This window comes from Kockiozyma suomiensis (genome assembly GCF_038497685.1).
Source record: "Kockiozyma suomiensis strain NRRL Y-17356 unplaced genomic scaffold V2V93scaffold_8, whole genome shotgun sequence".
NCBI classification, from domain to species: Eukaryota; Fungi; Ascomycota; class Lipomycetes; order Lipomycetales; family Lipomycetaceae; genus Kockiozyma; species Kockiozyma suomiensis.
The window spans coordinates 136,069-153,802 of NW_027117671.1; the positions used below are offsets into that span (position 1 = coordinate 136,069).

General features: G+C 45.6%; 9 protein-coding genes across 9 annotated transcripts; 4 read left to right on the plus strand and 5 right to left on the minus strand.

The window, feature by feature from the left end:
• Positions 1-111: 111 nt before the first annotated feature.
• On the plus strand, positions 112-3,217 carry V2V93DRAFT_370503 (uncharacterized protein). Its single transcript, XM_066910289.1, has one exon. The coding sequence runs from the start codon at positions 134-136 to the stop codon at positions 3,071-3,073; it is 2,940 nt and encodes a 979-aa protein (XP_066765217.1). The 5' UTR covers positions 112-133; the 3' UTR covers positions 3,074-3,217.
• A 181-nt stretch (positions 3,218-3,398) lies between these two features.
• V2V93DRAFT_324808 (uncharacterized protein) lies at positions 3,399-4,471 on the plus strand (the record flags this gene model as incomplete). Its single annotated transcript, XM_066907483.1, has 2 exons — positions 3,399-3,526; positions 3,592-4,471. Coding segments are annotated over 2 exons (1,008 nt in total), but the record flags the coding sequence as incomplete, so codon positions are not given.
• Positions 4,472-4,878: 407 nt separating this feature from the next.
• Positions 4,879-6,885, minus strand: V2V93DRAFT_370507 (uncharacterized protein). The gene is made up of 4 exons (XM_066910290.1): positions 6,739-6,885; positions 6,486-6,518; positions 6,210-6,427; positions 4,879-6,139 (listed from the first exon to the last, which is right to left on the minus strand). The coding sequence occupies exons 1-4, from the start codon at positions 6,758-6,760 to the stop codon at positions 5,180-5,182; spliced, it is 1,233 nt and encodes a 410-aa protein (XP_066765219.1). The 5' UTR covers positions 6,761-6,885; the 3' UTR covers positions 4,879-5,179.
• A 392-nt stretch (positions 6,886-7,277) lies between these two features.
• V2V93DRAFT_370511 (uncharacterized protein) lies at positions 7,278-9,534 on the minus strand. Its single transcript, XM_066910291.1, has one exon. It carries the CDS (start codon positions 9,261-9,263, stop codon positions 7,326-7,328), a length of 1,938 nt encoding a protein of 645 aa, XP_066765220.1. The 5' UTR covers positions 9,264-9,534; the 3' UTR covers positions 7,278-7,325.
• Positions 9,535-9,538: 4 nt separating this feature from the next.
• V2V93DRAFT_370517 (uncharacterized protein) lies at positions 9,539-10,790 on the minus strand. The gene is made up of 2 exons (XM_066910292.1): positions 9,933-10,790; positions 9,539-9,846 (listed from the first exon to the last, which is right to left on the minus strand). The coding sequence occupies exons 1-2, from the start codon at positions 10,721-10,723 to the stop codon at positions 9,828-9,830; spliced, it is 810 nt and encodes a 269-aa protein (XP_066765221.1). The 5' UTR covers positions 10,724-10,790; the 3' UTR covers positions 9,539-9,827.
• A 504-nt stretch (positions 10,791-11,294) lies between these two features.
• Positions 11,295-12,354, plus strand: V2V93DRAFT_391463 (dienelactone hydrolase; the record flags this gene model as incomplete). The annotated part of the gene is made up of 4 exons (XM_066912440.1): positions 11,295-11,343; positions 11,420-11,422; positions 11,646-11,739; positions 11,796-12,354. The coding sequence occupies 4 exons, from the start codon at positions 11,295-11,297 to the stop codon at positions 12,352-12,354; spliced, it is 705 nt and encodes a 234-aa protein (XP_066765222.1).
• A 43-nt stretch (positions 12,355-12,397) lies between these two features.
• V2V93DRAFT_370521 (Sec1-like protein) lies at positions 12,398-14,455 on the minus strand. Its single transcript, XM_066910293.1, has 4 exons — positions 14,279-14,455; positions 14,165-14,229; positions 13,897-14,107; positions 12,398-13,842 (listed from the first exon to the last, which is right to left on the minus strand). Exons 1-4 carry the CDS (start codon positions 14,411-14,413, stop codon positions 12,526-12,528), a joined length of 1,728 nt encoding a protein of 575 aa, XP_066765223.1. The 5' UTR covers positions 14,414-14,455; the 3' UTR covers positions 12,398-12,525.
• A 149-nt stretch (positions 14,456-14,604) lies between these two features.
• Positions 14,605-16,780, plus strand: V2V93DRAFT_370522 (MBOAT, membrane-bound O-acyltransferase family-domain-containing protein). The gene is made up of 2 exons (XM_066910294.1): positions 14,605-14,945; positions 15,017-16,780. Exons 1-2 carry the CDS (start codon positions 14,779-14,781, stop codon positions 16,593-16,595), a joined length of 1,746 nt encoding a protein of 581 aa, XP_066765224.1. The 5' UTR covers positions 14,605-14,778; the 3' UTR covers positions 16,596-16,780.
• V2V93DRAFT_370524 (uncharacterized protein) lies at positions 16,487-17,717 on the minus strand. The gene has a single exon (XM_066910295.1). It carries the CDS (start codon positions 17,500-17,502, stop codon positions 16,873-16,875), a length of 630 nt encoding a protein of 209 aa, XP_066765225.1. The 5' UTR covers positions 17,503-17,717; the 3' UTR covers positions 16,487-16,872.
• Between the last annotated feature and the right edge of the window lie 17 nt (positions 17,718-17,734).

Here is a 17,734-nt window from a genome sequence, read left to right on the forward strand (position 1 = left end):
TTGATTCCCTTGCTTGATTTGAGAATCTTGATATCGCGCGGCTCAATTGGTTGGGAGTTCATGAAATTTATTTCAAAGTCGTTTGGAAAAAATATATCAACCTAGACGCGCGCTATTGTCCAGACGCAGTAGAATGGCGACGATAGGCAAGGGCCTATCTGGCTGCTATTTACGGTCACGGGTGCAGACCGTCTGTATTATACGGCCATATTGGCTGCAAATGGGGTCTGTTCGGCAAAAGTCGACGAATATCAAAAAAAAGACCAAAGCTACGTCTACGCACAAGACGACGGATCCAAGTACAGCAGACGAGCACAACGAAGATCTTAAACGACTAAATTCTCTAATTCAGAATTATACCAGAGTTGGCAGTAAAAACAAGCTTGATAACACTTCTATAATCAATGGGATTCTAGGGCGAATAGCACAACGTCGCGAGCGGCTCGAGTATATCGCAAAGCAATCCAATCTGTTTAACAATCCATACTCAGGTACTCATACTGACGGCAAAATTGTTACCAAAGATGACGCTGCCATGCAAAAAATTGATCTTGGAGACTTAATTTGTTCCAATTCACAAGAAATGGGCGTTGTCGTCAAGACCTTTATTGTCGGATTTTCGGCAAAGTTATTGGTTCTGACACTTACTCGGTCGCTGCAGATCTGGAGTAGAGCTGATGTCGGTTTCCATATCAAGAATTTTATTCCCGAAACTGTGGCATCAGATTGCGTGGTATCAATGACCCTAAAGAAGACAGATCAACTACTCGAGTACCCGAACGTCATTGTCGACCAGACTGCGTCTAGAAATTCAATTGCGGATGACGAGTTTTTGGTTCTAGTAGCGCCAATACACGTTGCGCAACAGATATGTGGGCCATTACGCAAGTTTGAGACAGAAGTTATGGCCATGCACTCGACGCTGCTACCGTTTCGTACTTCGATTCACGAAACTCTTTCTGGAGATGAAGAGTCGCGAATTTGGCATTTGATTGATATTGCTACTCGATTGCGTGAACCACTGAAAGTACAAAATAGGATGCTTAATATTTTCTACTATGCGGTGCATTTGATGCTTGTTCGAGACCCGATACGATGGCAGATTAGTGGATCTACACATTACAGGCAGCTTGAGTATGCTGCGATGAGTAAAAATAGCGTGAAGCAAGTTGAAAGCGCTATTGAATTACTGCGAGATATAAACGGTGACGCTTCAAAGTCATTCATTAATAAGTGTCGTCGCCTGATACGATACTATCGTCGGCGTAGTATGGCCGAAGCGAGAGGAGAGAAAGTTGAGGAAGTAAACGTCAAGTTCTCCAAGAATGACCAGGCTTTTGTTCGGCTTATTATACTACGGGTTATGCTTAATTTAACGTACCAGGAAGATACCGTTGTGCTGTCTGTCGTAGGCCGATTGCTCAGAGAGATTGATATGTGGGACACGGATGTTTTCCCGGCAGAGATTGCGCAGCAATTGCTGTGGGAGATCGGGGTTATTCCAAGATGGGCCAACATGAGTTTATACAATGTCCTAGACGGCAGAGATATTGCTGATGTATCACAGTTAACATACAAAAATGATAGAGCAGCGACCGGATCACATTCTCAGTTAGAGTACGAAGACAGCATGGCTAGCTTGAGGTATGACTTTGGGGATATGCCCGTTTACTGCGTTGATGGACCCGAAGCCGAAGAAATTGACGATGGATTTTCCATCGAGCCAGTTGAAGATGGCACATGGGTTCATGTACACATTGCGAATCCAACGGCGCTAATCTCTCGCGATCACCCAATAGCAAAGGAAGCAATGAGCAAGTGGGAGACGATTTATTTGTCTGAGGCGTCGCGGGCTATGCTTCCAAGAGAAATTATCTCGGCTTCTGGTTTGAAGAGAGATGAAGGCGAGGACGAACGTATGCCTCGACTAGCCTTGACATTTTCAGCCAAATTGGATGGAAATGGTGAGATAGCCGATTATGCTGTTCGCTCCTCATATATACGCAATATAAAGGCTGTGACATATGGCGATTTGTCTGAGAAAATGAATTGGAAGTACACGACGTATGATTATGGACTACCCAGTCGATATGTGCTGCCATATGCAGACAAAACACAAGTGACTGGATGTTCTGCTGGATGTTTGACTGAGCAGGATAAAACAATATTACAGATAGGGTTTGATACGGCAGAGAATATCAGGGTTGGTCGAGGCAAGGCTGGCGGATTTGTTAACCCGGTACAGCATTACAGTTTGTCAGTTTCAAAAGCAGTGAAGACATATGAAGGAAGAGTTGAGATAATGCCTGTGAGGGCGAGGTATGACTTTGAGTCTCTTGACCCACAGCTGAAACTTTTTCAAGGAATGCATGCGTCACAATATGTGATTGCAGAGTTTATGATGCTTGCCGGACGAGTTGCGACACGATACGCAAGCGAGCGGGGAATTTCCTTACCCTTTCGTCACGGGAGTATTAACGACGGCCAACACCCATCGAGTGATGATTACCGCTCCAGTGGATTTTTGAAGAAAATTTATCCCACAGCATTTACTGCTGCAGATGTGTGGTATAGTGCCAAGGCGGGACCTGCTACCGACATGGGTATTCCAGAAGGTTATGCTCGGGTGACATCCCCTCTACGCCGGTTCCTGGACATGGTTGCGCACTGGCAAATAGAGGCGAGTCTTCGTGGCGAGAAGCAGTTGTACGCTGAATCCGAGATGGTGGATATGATCCGCGGATATGTACGGTTTCAGGAGCGTACGCGTTCATTGAAACGGTCAACAGGATTACAGTGGAAGCTGGAGTACCTTGAGCAACTCTACCGTCAAGGAGAGGCAGAGCTGACGGTGGTAATGATGAGTAACGGCATGTACCCGGAGCCAATGATGGGATACTGCGTGGACTACGACATGATGGTACAGGTTGTTACAGATCGTATGGAAGATATCAAAATTGGAGAGTATATAGTGTGTCGCGAGGTAGAGCAGATTGATATGCTACACAAGCGAGTGGTAGTGAAGGCACCGGAGGAACTTACGGCAGAAACGCGGTACGGTTTTTCCAGGTAAGCAGCGTATTTCTCCTATCTGTTAGCTAAGATTACTGATTCGTGACAGTAGTGAAGAGTAATGACCGGTGTAAATATGTATATATTGTGTATTCTAGAGTTGTACATTAACAAATTTAAGCGAATCTGCATGAGTCACCTAAAAGGGCATTATTACATAATAGTACTCTAACCCTTAGCGGCGGATGGGTTTATCAGACTGCGGCGCTTCGTCACTGGGACCTTCTCCGCTCCTCACCTTCGCCTCCCATTTCTTCTTTATTTTACCACCACCGCCCTTGATTTGAGAGCAGCAACTGCTCTTCAAGTTATTCACCACGTCTGCTGCTGCAACTGAGCCACAGGCCGAGCGGGCGCCGGTCGAGGTTGCCGCCTGGCAGCCGGACGGCGAGGCTGGCGAGTGCTTTGTCTGTCATCGTTCCTTCACGCTTTTCTTCCGTCGGCACCACTGTCGGTGAGTACCCTGCTATTCTTGATTAGTGATGTTTAGAATATTTGCTGAATCTAATTATTCCGTAGAATCTGCGGTCGCGTAGTGTGCGGGTCCTGTGCCACGAACTTCATCCCGTATCCGCCGGGAACATACGCCATTCCTCCCGGTGCGCCGTCAGAGCCGGCAGGAACGCTGCTGCGAACATGCGACGATTGTATCCGTGAGCCGACATCATCAGACCGCGCAAGCTACTCGTCGTTTCCCGCAGCGCCTCGACCACCGCTCTTCGCTAAACGTCCACGCTCGCGCTCTGTCGCTGCACCGTCTGCCTCTGCTCATGCATCCACCTCTTCCTCTTCCTCTCCGCGCCCATCTTCTTCTGCCAATCCCTCTTTGGCGTCATCGTCCTTACCGCAACCCCGATTCTCTTCTTTTCGCTTCTATAGAAGCTCATCGCCCTCCGCGGCTGCTTCATCGCACTCAGAAGCCGCATCAAAGCACTCAACCGTCGAGTCCACTGTACCCTTATCCGCATCTTCCGCGGCAGTCTCGCCTGCTACATCCGGCCACCACCGTGGCTTCCGACTGCTTCGGCGTGAAAATACTGCCGAAGCCTTTTCCGACGATGATGATGATGAAGATGACGACGATCGCTGTCCTATCTGCGGCTACCGTCTATCAAAGTTCAAAGCCGAGGACGAGCGCGAGAGCCACGTTAATTCCTGTCTGACAGGCGCTACTTTCTCGGGATCGCCAGATCAGGCTCGGCGTCGTAATCGCATGGTAGTCTATCGTCTTCCAGAATCTCAACTGGGTAAAGAGTGTGTGATCTGTTTCGAGGAGTTTGAGAAAGACGATTTAGTAGCTCGACTAGAGTGTCTCTGTGTCTACCATCGCAAATGCATCAGGGCTTGGTTTGAGAAGAAAGGCGCAGGTGAATGTCCTATCCACGCTGTTCATGCCTAGCAGTCACCTGTTCCTCGCCTCCTTAACGCGCGTATTGCCATTCATATGGTCTGAATAACCAAAATTTTCGCTTTTCCTATTTCTCTTGCAAGTCTTGTCCTTCCTATACATACTCACTCTTATTTTACTTTTATTTTTACCTTTTTGGATGCTGGTTTCTCTTTTTTTTATGACTTTTTAATATTGCTTTTAGTCATTGGATCTTGGTTGTTGGTTGTTGGTTGTTTCTTGTTTCCTGTTTTATGTTTCTTGACAATGGCATGTGCAAGACTGTGGGTAACGAGCGCATTGTATGTCTACACCGTCATCTAGGTGTCTTATGCTCTGTTGGTACATCGGGCATTTTTGTTTAATCCTGGAATTTCGTAATCTGGTGTATATGACAGTTCTCAAAGAGTTATTTCTGCATGTATAGATAAAAGAAATCTGATTTTAATGAAAACTATCAAAAACGCTCACAGACCTAAACTACTAAGAAAAAAAAATATTAAAGAGTTCTTGGACTAGACTGAATATACAAAGTACCATGTCCGAACAATATGACAGACCGGAAAACTAAATCACTGCGGTTCCCTTATCTAACAAAAATCACACACAAAAGCATTTGCAAAATAAATAAGACCGAAGCTACTAAAGATTCAGGGAAAAAAGACTACCACAATGCCTAAAAATCAACCAACAACTTTCACGTATTGTCTCTTACTCCCTTTAAGACTTTGGACGACGACGAGGAATATCAAATTCGTGGCTTGCTTGTTGTCCCGGAAGAATCGGTGCAATAGATAAAATTTCTTGAGTCTGCTCTTCGGCTGACTTGCCATCAAGATCCTTGTGGATGATCCATTCCAAAGGCGCAGGCGCCTCCTTGAATAGTCTCGGATGACACTCGACTCCTTCCTCCTCACGCGTCTTCGCCTCTTGACGCTGTCGATCTTCTATCGCAAACTTTTCATCCGTCGCAACGGTATGATCCTTCCGTGCAAGTGCGTTCGTAACCTTCAACCACAGTCTTCGAGACTCTAACGCTCCTTGCTCTTCGATCGGTCGTACGAGAGGGAAAGAAGGCTTGGCCTTGTGCGTGTCGAAAAAGACAGACTTGACGCCAGTCTTCATGTTTTTGATCTCCATGACTTCATTCCACTTTCCACTGATTTCATACAGCACATCTCCAGACGACTGACGCATGATCTTGCCCTGAATCGCATTGTACGTACCGGTAACAAATCCCTTCACCTTAAACTCGATATCCGCAATAAGATCGTTACCAGGGCACTTCACCAGCGAATGATCACCAAGCTCATATTTTAATTTACCAATCAAAATATTTCTCGCATAAATGTTTGGCTGTGTAAGCTCATACTTCTCGACGTTGCCTTTGAAATCCGTTTTGTCCAGAAACTTTAGATATCCGTGTCCCTCCATCAAACTCGCAGCTGAGTTTCCCAGAAAGCGGGAGCGCGGCACGAGGGTTCCGTCGACTCGAATATGATTTTCAGGAGACATGTAAAAATAGCTAGACTTGGGTGGATGGTGTGAAGTCTGTTCGGCAATATAGTATGCTCGCGTATTGTTAGGCAGGTCCCAGTAGCAAGTGAAATACTCGTTTAAGACCGGATTCAGAGGTTTTTTGACTGCTTTTGGTGCAATATGCCATCCGGATAGATACCACTATATAATCATATAAGTTAGAGGCTCAACTCTCAAGCTGTATAAAAATTTAGCGACACATGTGACTGACTCTGACAACGCCAAGCATACGCTCGACAGGATCCTCTGCAGCATGTGCCTGCAGCAACAGCTCGGGATGGTTTAGCTGATTCGTAATACGCTCTAACATGGATTTGCGTTCAAGAATGAACGTTGGAAGCGTGATTCGGGACAAGTCAGATCCAGGGCGTAGCGAGGAGATGATCGACAGCAGCATATTGTGCTGGTCTCCTTCAACCTCGTCAACATCTAAAATGCCAATGTTAGATTACTGTCTCATCATACATAAAAGACAAAACAAACGTACCGTCGACCGAGACGACCTCGAGGTTCTCCTTGTCTAGAGTAAAAAGATGGTGACGTCAGCTCCTGCATATGAAAATACGGTCGGAATCTTTCACAAGATGCACCCCTAGCCTCCAAAAGCGCAGCCTAGTAGTCGAGTAGTATTTGCAGGTTCAAGGTACATGTCGCGTATATTCCGAGTCGCCTTGAGACCCGCTAATTAGTGCTCAAGACTGCGGCTTTCTGGCAAGCCAATCCAGGGAAGGACTACTCACGATTCTTTGTTCCAAAGACCATTGTCTAGAGCTGCGAGTTTAAAAATGCTGAGGAAGTTTATAGAAGAGATAGGAAGGAGACCACAAAAGACACCAGATTGATCAACGAGAGGAAGTAGGCGGCAGGCGTTAAATCGAGGGAATCGCAATCTTTTGTCGGTAGTCGAGATGTGGTGAAGTGCTGGCAGACAGGGCCGTACGCCCTAGCCCCAATAATTCCTAGATAGGTAATTATTTGCACAACCGATTTGGGAGATTTGTACTGCACGTGAAAATCTTATTTATCGATTTATCTACCTGCGCCTGCTGGTTATCGGCTCTGCTCTGCTCAGTCTGCCTATGGTTTATAGCGCTGCCTATATCTACAAATCTACGTATCTGAGATTTATAAATATAAATAGAAGAAGTTTTCCTGACTTGAAGTTGATCTATAAAAACACACTATCGCCAGCACAATAGAATATATACTATAAAGCGCCAAATTCCCATCTAAAAGTAAAACGCGATAGCAAAACAGTAACAGCGACACTTGCAGTAGATGGGTATCGTAAAAACAGCTGGAGGTAACTTATACAGTGCTCAGAATTCTACGCCGCTCCAGACGCGCCTGCGCCTGCGCTCAACGATGCGTACTTGCCAATACCCGTCGCACCACCTGCGCCATAGAAGTACACTACAACACCAGCAATAACGCCGCCTAATAAAACACTCGTCAGCACAAGCCCAAGGATGTTCCACATTATTTTCTGCCGACGCAAAGAGATCTCCAGTTGTCTCTCAGGCGATGTCTCCTCTGTCAACTGCGTCTCAACGGCGACTCCTTTGTGAATTGCCCAAAGACGAGCAGGCGTGTTGTATGCCGATCGGCTCGAAAACGTCACATAGATTGGGTAGACGAGGTATCTCCACCACAATGGCACATTTTCACAGCTCAGCTCGCTATCCTGCGAGCTATTTTTGTGCTCGGTAAGCAATCTGAGTGGATTGTGCAAACGAGGACGTAAACTGACTGGTTCAGATGACGGGCCAGGATCAGCAGTAGGCTTCCATTTGGTGCTCAAGTGTGCAGGGTCGGGGGCTCTAACTTCCAAAGAACTCAGTTCCAGCTGACCATCAAATTCCGCAAACAGCATCTCGTCGATTTGATCGGTGATATCGCCTAGATCAATCCGATCCTCTTCGACCTCAAACGTCTGAGGGCAGGCTGGAAGAAAAGAAGCGGTAATTGGTAAGGCCTCAGGAATTGTGGAAGTATCTATTATGCTGTCGTCAGTTTGCGCACTATGAGTCTCCACTACCGATTGAGGAGTTGGCAAGGACTTCTGGCTGGCAGAATCAATATCCGATGCAGGCTGGATGGAGATCAACGGAGTAGATGCTTCTGCAATACTTGCAGATTTCTCGCTATTCATTGACGCCATGCGAAGATGCACAGGACATTTCGCCTCGATAATCTGAGGAAAAGTCGAAAATGGAAAAGATTTTCCTGACGAAGCCGTGGAAGGAGACTCGTTGAGGTTGCAAGTGCATCCCATGCTCTTTCCCGCGCTCAATAAATCGACATAAGACTTTGGTTTCGAACTCGCATAGCTAGTCACACTGACGCCAGTGTGAACAGCTTCAGAGGAAGATGACGAAGAAAGAAGAATAGGCGACTTGGGCTTACTTTGGTCTGCCGCGCGCGCAGATACATCAACTGAGAGTGCCATGGGCCGAGATTTTACTGGCTTTTCGTCGTTGACAGCGCCAGGCAATCCATTATCGCATTCCGAAGGAATCCAAGAAGGAGAATTGTTCTCCGCACTACTGATATCAACCATTTCTCGGTCAGATGGGGTATTGATTTCCACTCTCAGATTGTCCCCATCTGTAGAGTCACACTCTGACTCGGCATCGACGCCAGAGTCAAAGATTTTATCTCCAGAGGCAACTCGCCCGTAATAAGCAGACGCGTAATCAAAGTTGTCCTCGGTGGACGCCTCTAAAGGCCACTCTTCAGCAAATGGTTTAGCGGATACTACAAAGTTTTCCTTTTCCGTAGCAATCGGAGAACATATTTGCGCAGCTTCGATATTAGAATTCGCGTCCGAGGTGAGGAGATCGTCGGATGCAGGTTCGTTGACTACTAGTACAAGAAAGTCTTTATCGCATAAAACTTTTTCCCTCCTGTCATCATAAAAGGAGTCGTTGTCGTTTACTCCAGAGCGTCTCCTGCTATAATTTTCCCTCGCAGCGCTGCGGGGGGTATTATGCGAGGTCGGATAAATATCAAAATGCTGAGGTCTCGGATAATCCATAGACGTCGCAGACGAATACGGCGACCTCTGCTTCTCGCTTACGCTACCTGCTGCACTCAAAGGACTTGGCGAAATGCGGAACTGACTCGCATGGGAAGCAGATAGAGGTGAAGCGGAATGACGGCCAACAGTCGAGATCGAGGAAGGGAAGCGGTCATCAGTTGCCGAGAGTTGAAAGACGAGATCAGATGGACTACCGAAGCCACGATCAAATTTCGGATCAGACATTCTTCGACAATCGCCAAAAAAAAGGCTCGTTTTGACTCGTTACAAAGGCGTGATATATGTATGTGCTCTAAAAGGAAAGGCACGAAGGTGAGGAGAAGGAAGAGAGTACGTAAATCAAGAGTATGATACTATTTCAAAGGTGGTCAGCCTGGTTCCCAATCAGTCAAAATACAGATCCAGTGCAAATTTTTCTACCATATTGACTATAGCTTTGAAGCTCCTGTAAAACTATTCTACATATTCTATTATAAAATACAATTTTAATAAATTATTTTGTTTTACTAACAATGACCGTAACGCGTAAGACTTCAATTTTCACAAAAATCGTACTGTGTAAAAATTCTAGCGCCCTCAGCAACTCCATCAAAATTACAAATGATCCCAATACCAGTATTTACAATTGCAACGACCTCATTTAAATTAAAGATAAAACAGGGGGCCAGCATATTGACAGCCTTGCAACAGAGGTTCAGCAGCTACATCGACTCCGCAGAAGTATCGGCGCCTCCTGTAAATATCCATTCATCCTCGTCCAGACTATGTACGATTCTTTTTAAGTCCCGTTTAACGATTCCTTGAAGTTCTAAATGCAATGATTTAACCACGATGAAAAAATAATAAAAGCGTAATAAAATTAAAATCACGCGAGGAAGAAATAAAATGACCTACTTTGATCTGTGTGTTGACGTTCGAGATTGCCGTATGCGCCCTTCAGGTATTTCTTTACTCGATAGTCCAAGGCTATCAGAAATAACAAAAGTTAGAAAATATTGTAAATTAATAAAATAATGAAAAAATGAGATCATATCAGGATCTTCAGAATTATAAACAAGGAAGCACGCACATTCGCTTTCATAGATCTGCTCAGTCAAAGCCACATCTGTCTGCAAATACACCATATCAGGCTCATTAGTGAGCGGATTCCGCACTACTATGTCTCCTCTGTTTTCTAGTATATTGCTAGGCACAGCAGCCGCGGCTATTGGAATAGATTTTGGTGTAGACGGAGACAATGTCCTAGTCGCATTCTTGTGTAGGTGGTGCAAGTGGTGATGGTGGTGATATGCAACAGGAGCAGTAACAGGAGACTGAGGTACATTTCTCTCTATTCTGGATCGTGATGGAAGTCTTCTCCGCACGCGAGGAGGAGTTGTTCCGTCAGCGTGAGCCGTCACTGGTGGACCCACGACAAGGGGTCGTGTGCTCGGAAGGGCAGAGCTGTCTGGAGTAAATAGAGATTCACCAAAGCCGCCATGTCCACCATAAAATGATGCTTGCTCAATTGATGAGGGCAGCGGAGAAGCGCTTCGCCTGCCTCTGGCAGTCGGTGTTTCGATTGATGTGTCTGGAGCAGCTGAGTCTACTGTTACGTTGGACGGTGTCGTTGTTGATGCTGGTACTGAAGGAGCACCCGCGGCAAACCCGCGCAGGATCCGGCGACGGACATCATATACAGGCATTAGAACGCGCGGAGAAGCCAGGCTGGTGGAGTATCGCTCAGGAGCTAGAAAAAGGCTGTAAACAAAGCGAGTGGGAGAGGATGCGGCTTTGATTTCTTATGTCTATATTACATAATCAGTTTCTACACTACGTAAGTAAACTGACTCCCTTAAACGGAATGCGACTATTATTTGCTTCTTTTTAATACAACCGATAGTTTGCAAGCAGCAGACTAATAGTGAACTCATCTGCTAAAGAAATGTTACATGCGATTGAGCGTTGCAACGCGGAGTATTCGTTCCTGTTTCTGTCGCAAAGAGTAGCCACAGAAAAAAAAAAAGCCATTAATGATGCCTTAATGATGCCGATTGCGATATCTTCAGCATACCGTTAATTGATCGCTGCTTGTTTGCAGATAAACGTCAAAGATGGTGACGTGGGTTTAGTAGCACAAGGTTTGCTTATCGAAGATACCGGAACCTGGCCTCGCCTACTTCAAAAACCGCCGCTCGTGCTCTCGGACAGTTTTTCCTCCATCCGCAAGCCCACCCCAATCCACCACTTCTCAACCGCCGCTTCTTAAAGTCTACCATGTCTTCTAATCCCCCTGGAATTTGCTGTCTTTCTGGTGTCAAGCACGGTATGTGTCCTACTGACTGCCTTTTGGTGCTAACGGTGTATACGTCTGGGCTGTCTCGCTAACATTGTGCCTATAGAGGGTGAGCCCGCCGGCGAACTCGTTGACTTCCACGGAAGTAGGTTAATCAATTGCTTTTGTAGCTGTTTTCAGTCGTGCTCTGAATGCCATTGACCTTGCTTGGTGTCAATTGACGTCCATTTCGTTTCGATAGCATTGTGAAGACGTTGTGATTGTGCCTTCTTATCGACGACAGCAGCTCGACTCTATTTTTAATAAGCTGTTCTAACCGATTGTCTATTTAGTCCAAACCTACATCTCAGGCGAGAAGGCAAAAGGCAAGAAGGTCGTTTTTCTTATCACCGATATCTTTGGTGTAGTCTTCAACAACGCTAAGCTGTACGTTTCACCTCTGTTTGAAGGAGAATTCTGATTGCTAACTTTTTCATTCTCAGCATCGCCGATGACTTTGCTGCTCAGGGATACCTTGTTGTTGTTCCCGACCTTTTCAACGGTGACCCTGTTCCCTGGACTTACTTCTCCAAGCTCCAGGAGTTTGACCTCGGTTCCTGGCTCGGAAAGCACCCCAAGGAGGTCACCGAGCCCTTGGTTGAGTCTGTTCTTAGCCACATCAAGGCCGACTTTGCTCCTTCCTCGATCGCCGCTGTCGGCTACTGCTACGGTGCAAAGTACGTTGTTCGTCTGCTTGGAGCCTCCAAGATCGACGTCGGTGCGATTTGCCACCCTTCGTTCGTCGACGACGAGGAGGTCGAGCTCCTCAAGCTTCCCTTGACGATCCAGGCCGCTGAGACCGATCCTATTTTCCCCGTCGAGAACAGAATCAAGACTGAGGCTATTCTCACCAAGAACCAGACTCCCTATGAGATCACCGTCTTCTCCGGTGTTGTTCACGGTTTTGCCGTTCGTGGTGACCCCGCTGTTCCTCAGACCCTTTACGCCAAGGAGCGTGCTTTCCACAACATAGTCACCTTCTTTGACTTCCACACCAAATAAGCAAATCGCTTACAGTGAATGTGGCGAGTCAGTAAGGTTAATGTTTTTGATTTAATAAATAAAAGTAAAATCTACTCTACTCATAGAATTCTCAAACTAATCTGTATAAATCTGTAACCCAATTTCTACAAACAAAAAAGAACACCGTGTGTTTAATCAACTCTTCCACAATTACTGCCATTTGGCACTAGCATACTCCATATCCTCCATGAATGTTTTGCTACTGTGAACTGCTGTACCACCAATGACAATTCTGAGACCAGGCGTAGACGCATTGATTTGTGCAACAAGTTTCGCTTCTTCATACGTAACTCCTCCGACAAAAAACACGACTATATCAGCTGCTTTATCTCGAGAGCTGCCTCCACCCTCAATGAATGGATACAAATGATCTTTCAATCTGCCTTTTACCAAGGCACCAAGAGTGCGCTCTAGTAGGGTAACATGCTGTGTATACACGTTTTCTACACCTTGTAGTCCTTTAAATCCAGACTGGGTGCGAGAAAATATAGAGTCGGCTTTGAATAAATCCTCTTGTCGTTCTCGATCACCTGCATATCTAAGCAGTGTCTTCAGCGCTAGTAATTTTGTGGGAGACACATGAGCGCGGCTTAGTTGGTCGAGAAGAGAAGGTAATTGTGAAGGTTGATCTGACCTTTCGTAGCGTAAAGCGTAGAGTGCTACGAGTCTGACTTTGGTCTCATCCGGTAAATTATGTGTTAAATAAAGCCGTAGTTGCTTAAGATCGTGCGCATGATTTTCGTTACATGCCAAAGACTGCTCAAGTTCACTGATTTCCAGTAAATTATCTGTGTTTACCCTCCTTGAAAGCTCAGAGACAAGAGTGACATGCTTTGTGACGTTTCCAGAAAGTTTTCGGAATTCAGGATATTCTTCGACAAACCGCCTCATATCTGCAATACTCTCGATATTCATATTCGATTTTGTCCTCGCTTGATATTTATCAACATATTCCTTTATTGAAGCTCCCAAATCACCAAAATTCATAAACATGCTGTCGTTATAGAATGGATCTTGATCGGCTGCAAGTACAATCTCTTTCATATCAGGGCGTACATCAGGAACGCCAGATAGGTCGACTCGACCGTTTTTGATACCTAGGTAAGCATGAACCATAGCTTGGTAGGTCCATGGTGTAAGAAGAGGAGTGACAGGGTCATTTTTGCGGTCAAGAATTAGCAATACAGGAGGCGTATCCATGACTCTAAAGTCAAATAGTTTAGGATCTTGTTGAATGTTGTACAGTGTCTCAATTGCAAGACTTTTTGCCAAAGGACTATTTGCTTCATAACGAATAATTGGCTTCTTTTTCAGCGTTAGTAAAACGGAAGTGATCGCTTCAACTGAGCGCATAAAGGGACCTGTCGACCATGACTCGGGGGCATCGCCAAAAATACTGTGTTCTGGTGCAGAGAGATTTAATGCAAATAGATCCTTATTAATAACGAGATAATCCGCAAAAAGCTCCTAGAAATCATGTCAGTTTTCGAACGTGAGAGCACGATAACTCAAAATACATACAACCACAGCCTTGACTACCTCATAGTCGTCTGCCTCTGCCATCCTTTCCAGAGCGCTCTTCTTTATAACATTTGAGAAATATAATTCGTATTCTCCATATTTTGGATCTCGTAGTTCGTCAACTATAATCTGTACTGACTCAGATGTTGGCCGAGCAAACACGACGCATTTTAGATGCCGCATTCTTTCTCTATTAGGATTATCCAGTCGGCTGCAAAGAGTCAGTGATGTGTTGCTAGAATCATTAGCAGGACACTGATGTACATACTCTATCAGGTACACTTCGTTTTTTAGAAGCAAAGACTGTGTAGTTATCATTGAAAGTATTGGAGTCTGTGACAGTTAGTACATCTGTATTCATATACACTCGAAGGAATCATACTGTTTCAGCATCAAGCAACAATATCTTCATCTTCCCGCCAGACGAATCATAAACGCCACTGACGCCATTTCCGGACGATGGCTTTGTGTCCAACAATCTGTCGGAATATGTCTGAGCAGCTTTAAATAGATCCATGTTGGACGCTGTTGCTCGCTGCTGAGTGCTAGCAATGAATACGTAAGACAGCGAGAACGGTCACAATACCGCTCTCAGGGGGAGAAACAAAGCCGTACAGCGCATACATGATAAGGTTTACATTACATCCATATGCGCCTAAAATAGATTGCACTTAGCCTCAAATAGCTATTATGATGCAGTATTTAAACCCAAACTACTCTTGCAGTTAGAGATGCGCTTTCGCGTTCCGCTGGTCATTCGCCGCCTTATAGTTTTTTTTTTAGTACAGCCATAGGCAAACCACTTCTCTCTCCCTCATTTCTATGGATTTTTGGCTTGTCTTGTATCTTAATTAGCAGATTATTCGAGAATACATATTTACAATGATTGGCTTCATAGATGCCGCCGCGGGAGCGGTAGCAAGGAAAGTTGGTCTAGAAACAGATCCACTCAAGTTGTTTTTGACCTTCATTCTCTCATATCCTCTATGTGCGGTGCTCAAACGGCTACCGGACTCAACTCCGGTCTACAAGCAGTTTTTTTGCATCGTGTACGATCAGTGTTTTGCTATAATTCATATTTGTGACATTGAAGAGTACTAATTGGTGACATGTATTATAGAGTATCGGCGTTCTATCTACTTGGCATTTTTGATCTGAAAGACGGCGTACAGACCCTCTTGATATCTTCACTAGGCACATATCTACTTGCAAAATACGTGAAGTCGCCATTGATGCCGTGGGTGGTCTTTGTGTTTGTTATGGGTCATCTGACAGTGAATCATATTGAGCGATACTACAGTCCTGAACAAAAGGGAAGCGATGGTAGAATGGATATCACAGGTTCGCAGATGGTATTGGTTATGAAACTTTCTGCTTTTGGATGGAATGTGCATGATGGAAGACGACCGTCTTCTGAGCTGAGTTCGCTGCAAAAGGACAGAGCACTGACAAAGTTGCCGCCCTTACTCGACTATCTGACTTATGTTTTCTTCTTCCCATCGCTGATGGCCGGTCCTTCATTTGATTACTCGGAGTTCAGACGCTGGCTGGATTTTTCCATATTTGAGGGTGAGTATACGACACCCCATCCAGACGGCAAGCCACGGAAACACAAGCGAAAAATTCCTCGCTCCGGTCGCATAGCAGCGAAGAAGGCAGCTGAAGGAGTGATGTGGATCGGACTATGGATCTTACTGTCGGGAAAGTTTAGTGATAAGGCGCTTTTTACCTCAGAATTCAGAGCTCGATCTTTTCTTTACCGCGCTTTTTTCCTGTGGCCGCTTGGATTTACTTACCGGCTAAAATACTATGGTGCATGGACATTGGCTGAGGGCGCCTGTATTTTATCTGGATTGAGCTATAATGGTATAGATCCTGTGACAAAGAAGCGCAAATGGGATCGAGTGCGGAATATTGATCCTTACCGGCACGAGACCGGCCAGAATGTGCATGCGCTGCTAGAGACATGGAATATGAACACTAATAAATGGCTGAAGACGTATATATATCTGCGCGTTACGCCTAAGGGCAAGAAGCCTGGATTTAAAAGTACGCTGTTTACCTTTGCAACGTCTGCCTTTTGGCATGGTGTGTCTCCTGGATATTATATGACATTCATTACTGGCGCATTCTTGCAGTCCTGTGGACGCAGTGCTAGAAGGTATATCCGGCCATTCTTCATGTCACCAGATTTGAGTCAACCGGGGCCATACAAGCGATATTATGATATATTAACGTATGTTGTGTCACAGATGGCACTACAGTACACCGTACAGCCATTTGTGATTCTTACATTTCGAGGATCACTGTATGTGTGGTCCACAGTATACTTCTACGTGCACATTGGAATTTTTACAATGATTATATTATTTTCACAAAGGAGGGTGAAGAAGTTTATTGAGGCGAAACTTGCCGCACGTACAGAGTCATCTTCGAAGCTTGAGAAACTACGGTTTGAGGTCGAGCAAGCCCGAACAAAGAAGGGACATATTGACGTCGGGAGAGTGCTTGTGCGCGAGCCTACGTTGGGTGTGCCAGATCAGGAGCTCGATGAGGCGCTGGAGCTGATGAGGGATGAGGTTAATGATGATATGACTATGATTAAAAAAGACTTGCAAGAATTTAGACAGCGGGCGTCTAGTAAGTTTGAAGAGACGAAAAAGAGGTCAAATCTACCATCGCGGAGCAGAAAGGAATGAGACGCTGGTATAGTGCATTGTAATTACTGTACCGCCAGGAAAAAAAGAAGAAAGAAAAATTATTAGATGTGAGAAAGGAAATTAAAAAGTCCTCTCATCAAAATATCAATCGAGACCTGTCACTCCGTGCGAAAAAAGGGAAGATGTACATTTAGAGAATAATAGAACAGCCTATAATAAGAAAACCAAGTACTCCAACAGATATAGCCCTCAAAATGCATCACAATAGATGTGACTAGAAATGCATTATTCAAAAATGCGGAAGAAAAAAGAGCCGCTAATGGCTTGAAAGTGCAGCTTCGTAAGATGGTGGCGGCAGGTCGGAGATGTCGTCAGCATCTGCGGCAGCGACCGGCACCTCAGCTCGTACAGAAGGATCAACGACGTTGACGGCGCAACCAGCAGAAGCATAAAGAGGTAGCTCATCAATATGATTAACACCCTCATGCATGCGTTCGCGGATGCGTAGAAATGATTCATCAAATTCAAAGGCACCGCCATCTTTAAAGGTTATTGTGAGCTCAAGAGGAACATTTGGCAAGCCGCCGTCCGCGACGGGAAGAACAACGGCAAACCATTGATTCGGACCAAACCAAGGCTGAACCAAGTGAGCATCGCGGACATTCTTGAGAGGAGCAGCGAAGGAACGGAAGAGTGCGGACTCAGGTGAGTCGGGAAGATAGATGACGCGGTGGGAGGTGAGGATAAGCTTGCCACTAGAGGCATCGAGCTTCGGCGGACGTGTTGTCGAGGGAACATTACCAGGATATATGTTAGACTCTGATCCTGAAATTTTACCTACTGCGCGGATGCGAAGAGATGAGCGCTGCGGAGCTTTATAGATGGTGAGCTCGTTTGGAAGCGGGACGAAGCCCGAACCGTCGAGCATTACCCAGTTGAGCGACATGGAAGCGTTAATGCCGCAGAGAAAAAAAAATCAGTGAAAGTAGATGAACCTCAAAAAAGCGGTTAGATCGTATATGTATCGCTTATGAACCAGGACGAGAGAATGAAAGGAGGAATATAGAAGTGGTTGATCTAATCGGCGCCGGTGGTGACGAATAGCCGAGCGCCAAAAGATAGCAAAGCGCCGAAACCACAGCCTGCACTGCCACTGGGGAAGCACCGCCACATAAATG

Bases quoted from the DNA above. Each gene is read 5' to 3' on its own strand.
- V2V93DRAFT_370503 (XM_066910289.1), top strand. From the start codon at position 134: ATGGCGACGATAGGCAAGGGCCTATCTGGCTGCTATTTACGGTCACGG.
- V2V93DRAFT_370507 (XM_066910290.1), bottom strand. From the start codon at position 6,760: ATGGTCTTTGGAACAAAGAATC. The intron at 6,428-6,485 runs GTACGTTTGTTT...TTGGCATTTTAG, and splicing joins CGAGGTCGTCTCGGTCGACG to ATGTTGACGAGGTTGAAGGA. The intron at 6,140-6,209 runs GTCAGTCACATG...ATGATTATATAG, and splicing joins GTATGCTTGGCGTTGTCAGA to TGGTATCTATCCGGATGGCA.
- V2V93DRAFT_370511 (XM_066910291.1), bottom strand. From the start codon at position 9,263: ATGTCTGATCCGAAATTTGATCGTGGCTTCGGTAGTCCATCTGATCTC.
- V2V93DRAFT_370517 (XM_066910292.1), bottom strand. From the start codon at position 10,723: ATGCCTGTATATGATGTCCGTCGCCGGATCCTGCGCGGGTTTGCCGCG.
- V2V93DRAFT_370521 (XM_066910293.1), bottom strand. From the start codon at position 14,413: ATGGATCTATTTAAAGCTGCTCAGACATATTCCGACAGATTGTTGGAC. The intron at 14,230-14,278 runs GTATGATTCCTT...TAACTGTCACAG, and splicing joins TGTTGCTTGATGCTGAAACA to ACTCCAATACTTTCAATGAT. The intron at 13,843-13,896 runs GTATGTATTTTG...CATGATTTCTAG, and splicing joins AGGTAGTCAAGGCTGTGGTT to GAGCTTTTTGCGGATTATCT.
- V2V93DRAFT_370522 (XM_066910294.1), top strand. From the start codon at position 14,779: ATGATTGGCTTCATAGATGCCGCCGCGGGAGCGGTAGCAAGGAAAGTT. The intron at 14,946-15,016 runs GTACGATCAGTG...CATGTATTATAG, and splicing joins AAGCAGTTTTTTTGCATCGT to AGTATCGGCGTTCTATCTAC.
- V2V93DRAFT_370524 (XM_066910295.1), bottom strand. From the start codon at position 17,502: ATGTCGCTCAACTGGGTAATGCTCGACGGTTCGGGCTTCGTCCCGCTT.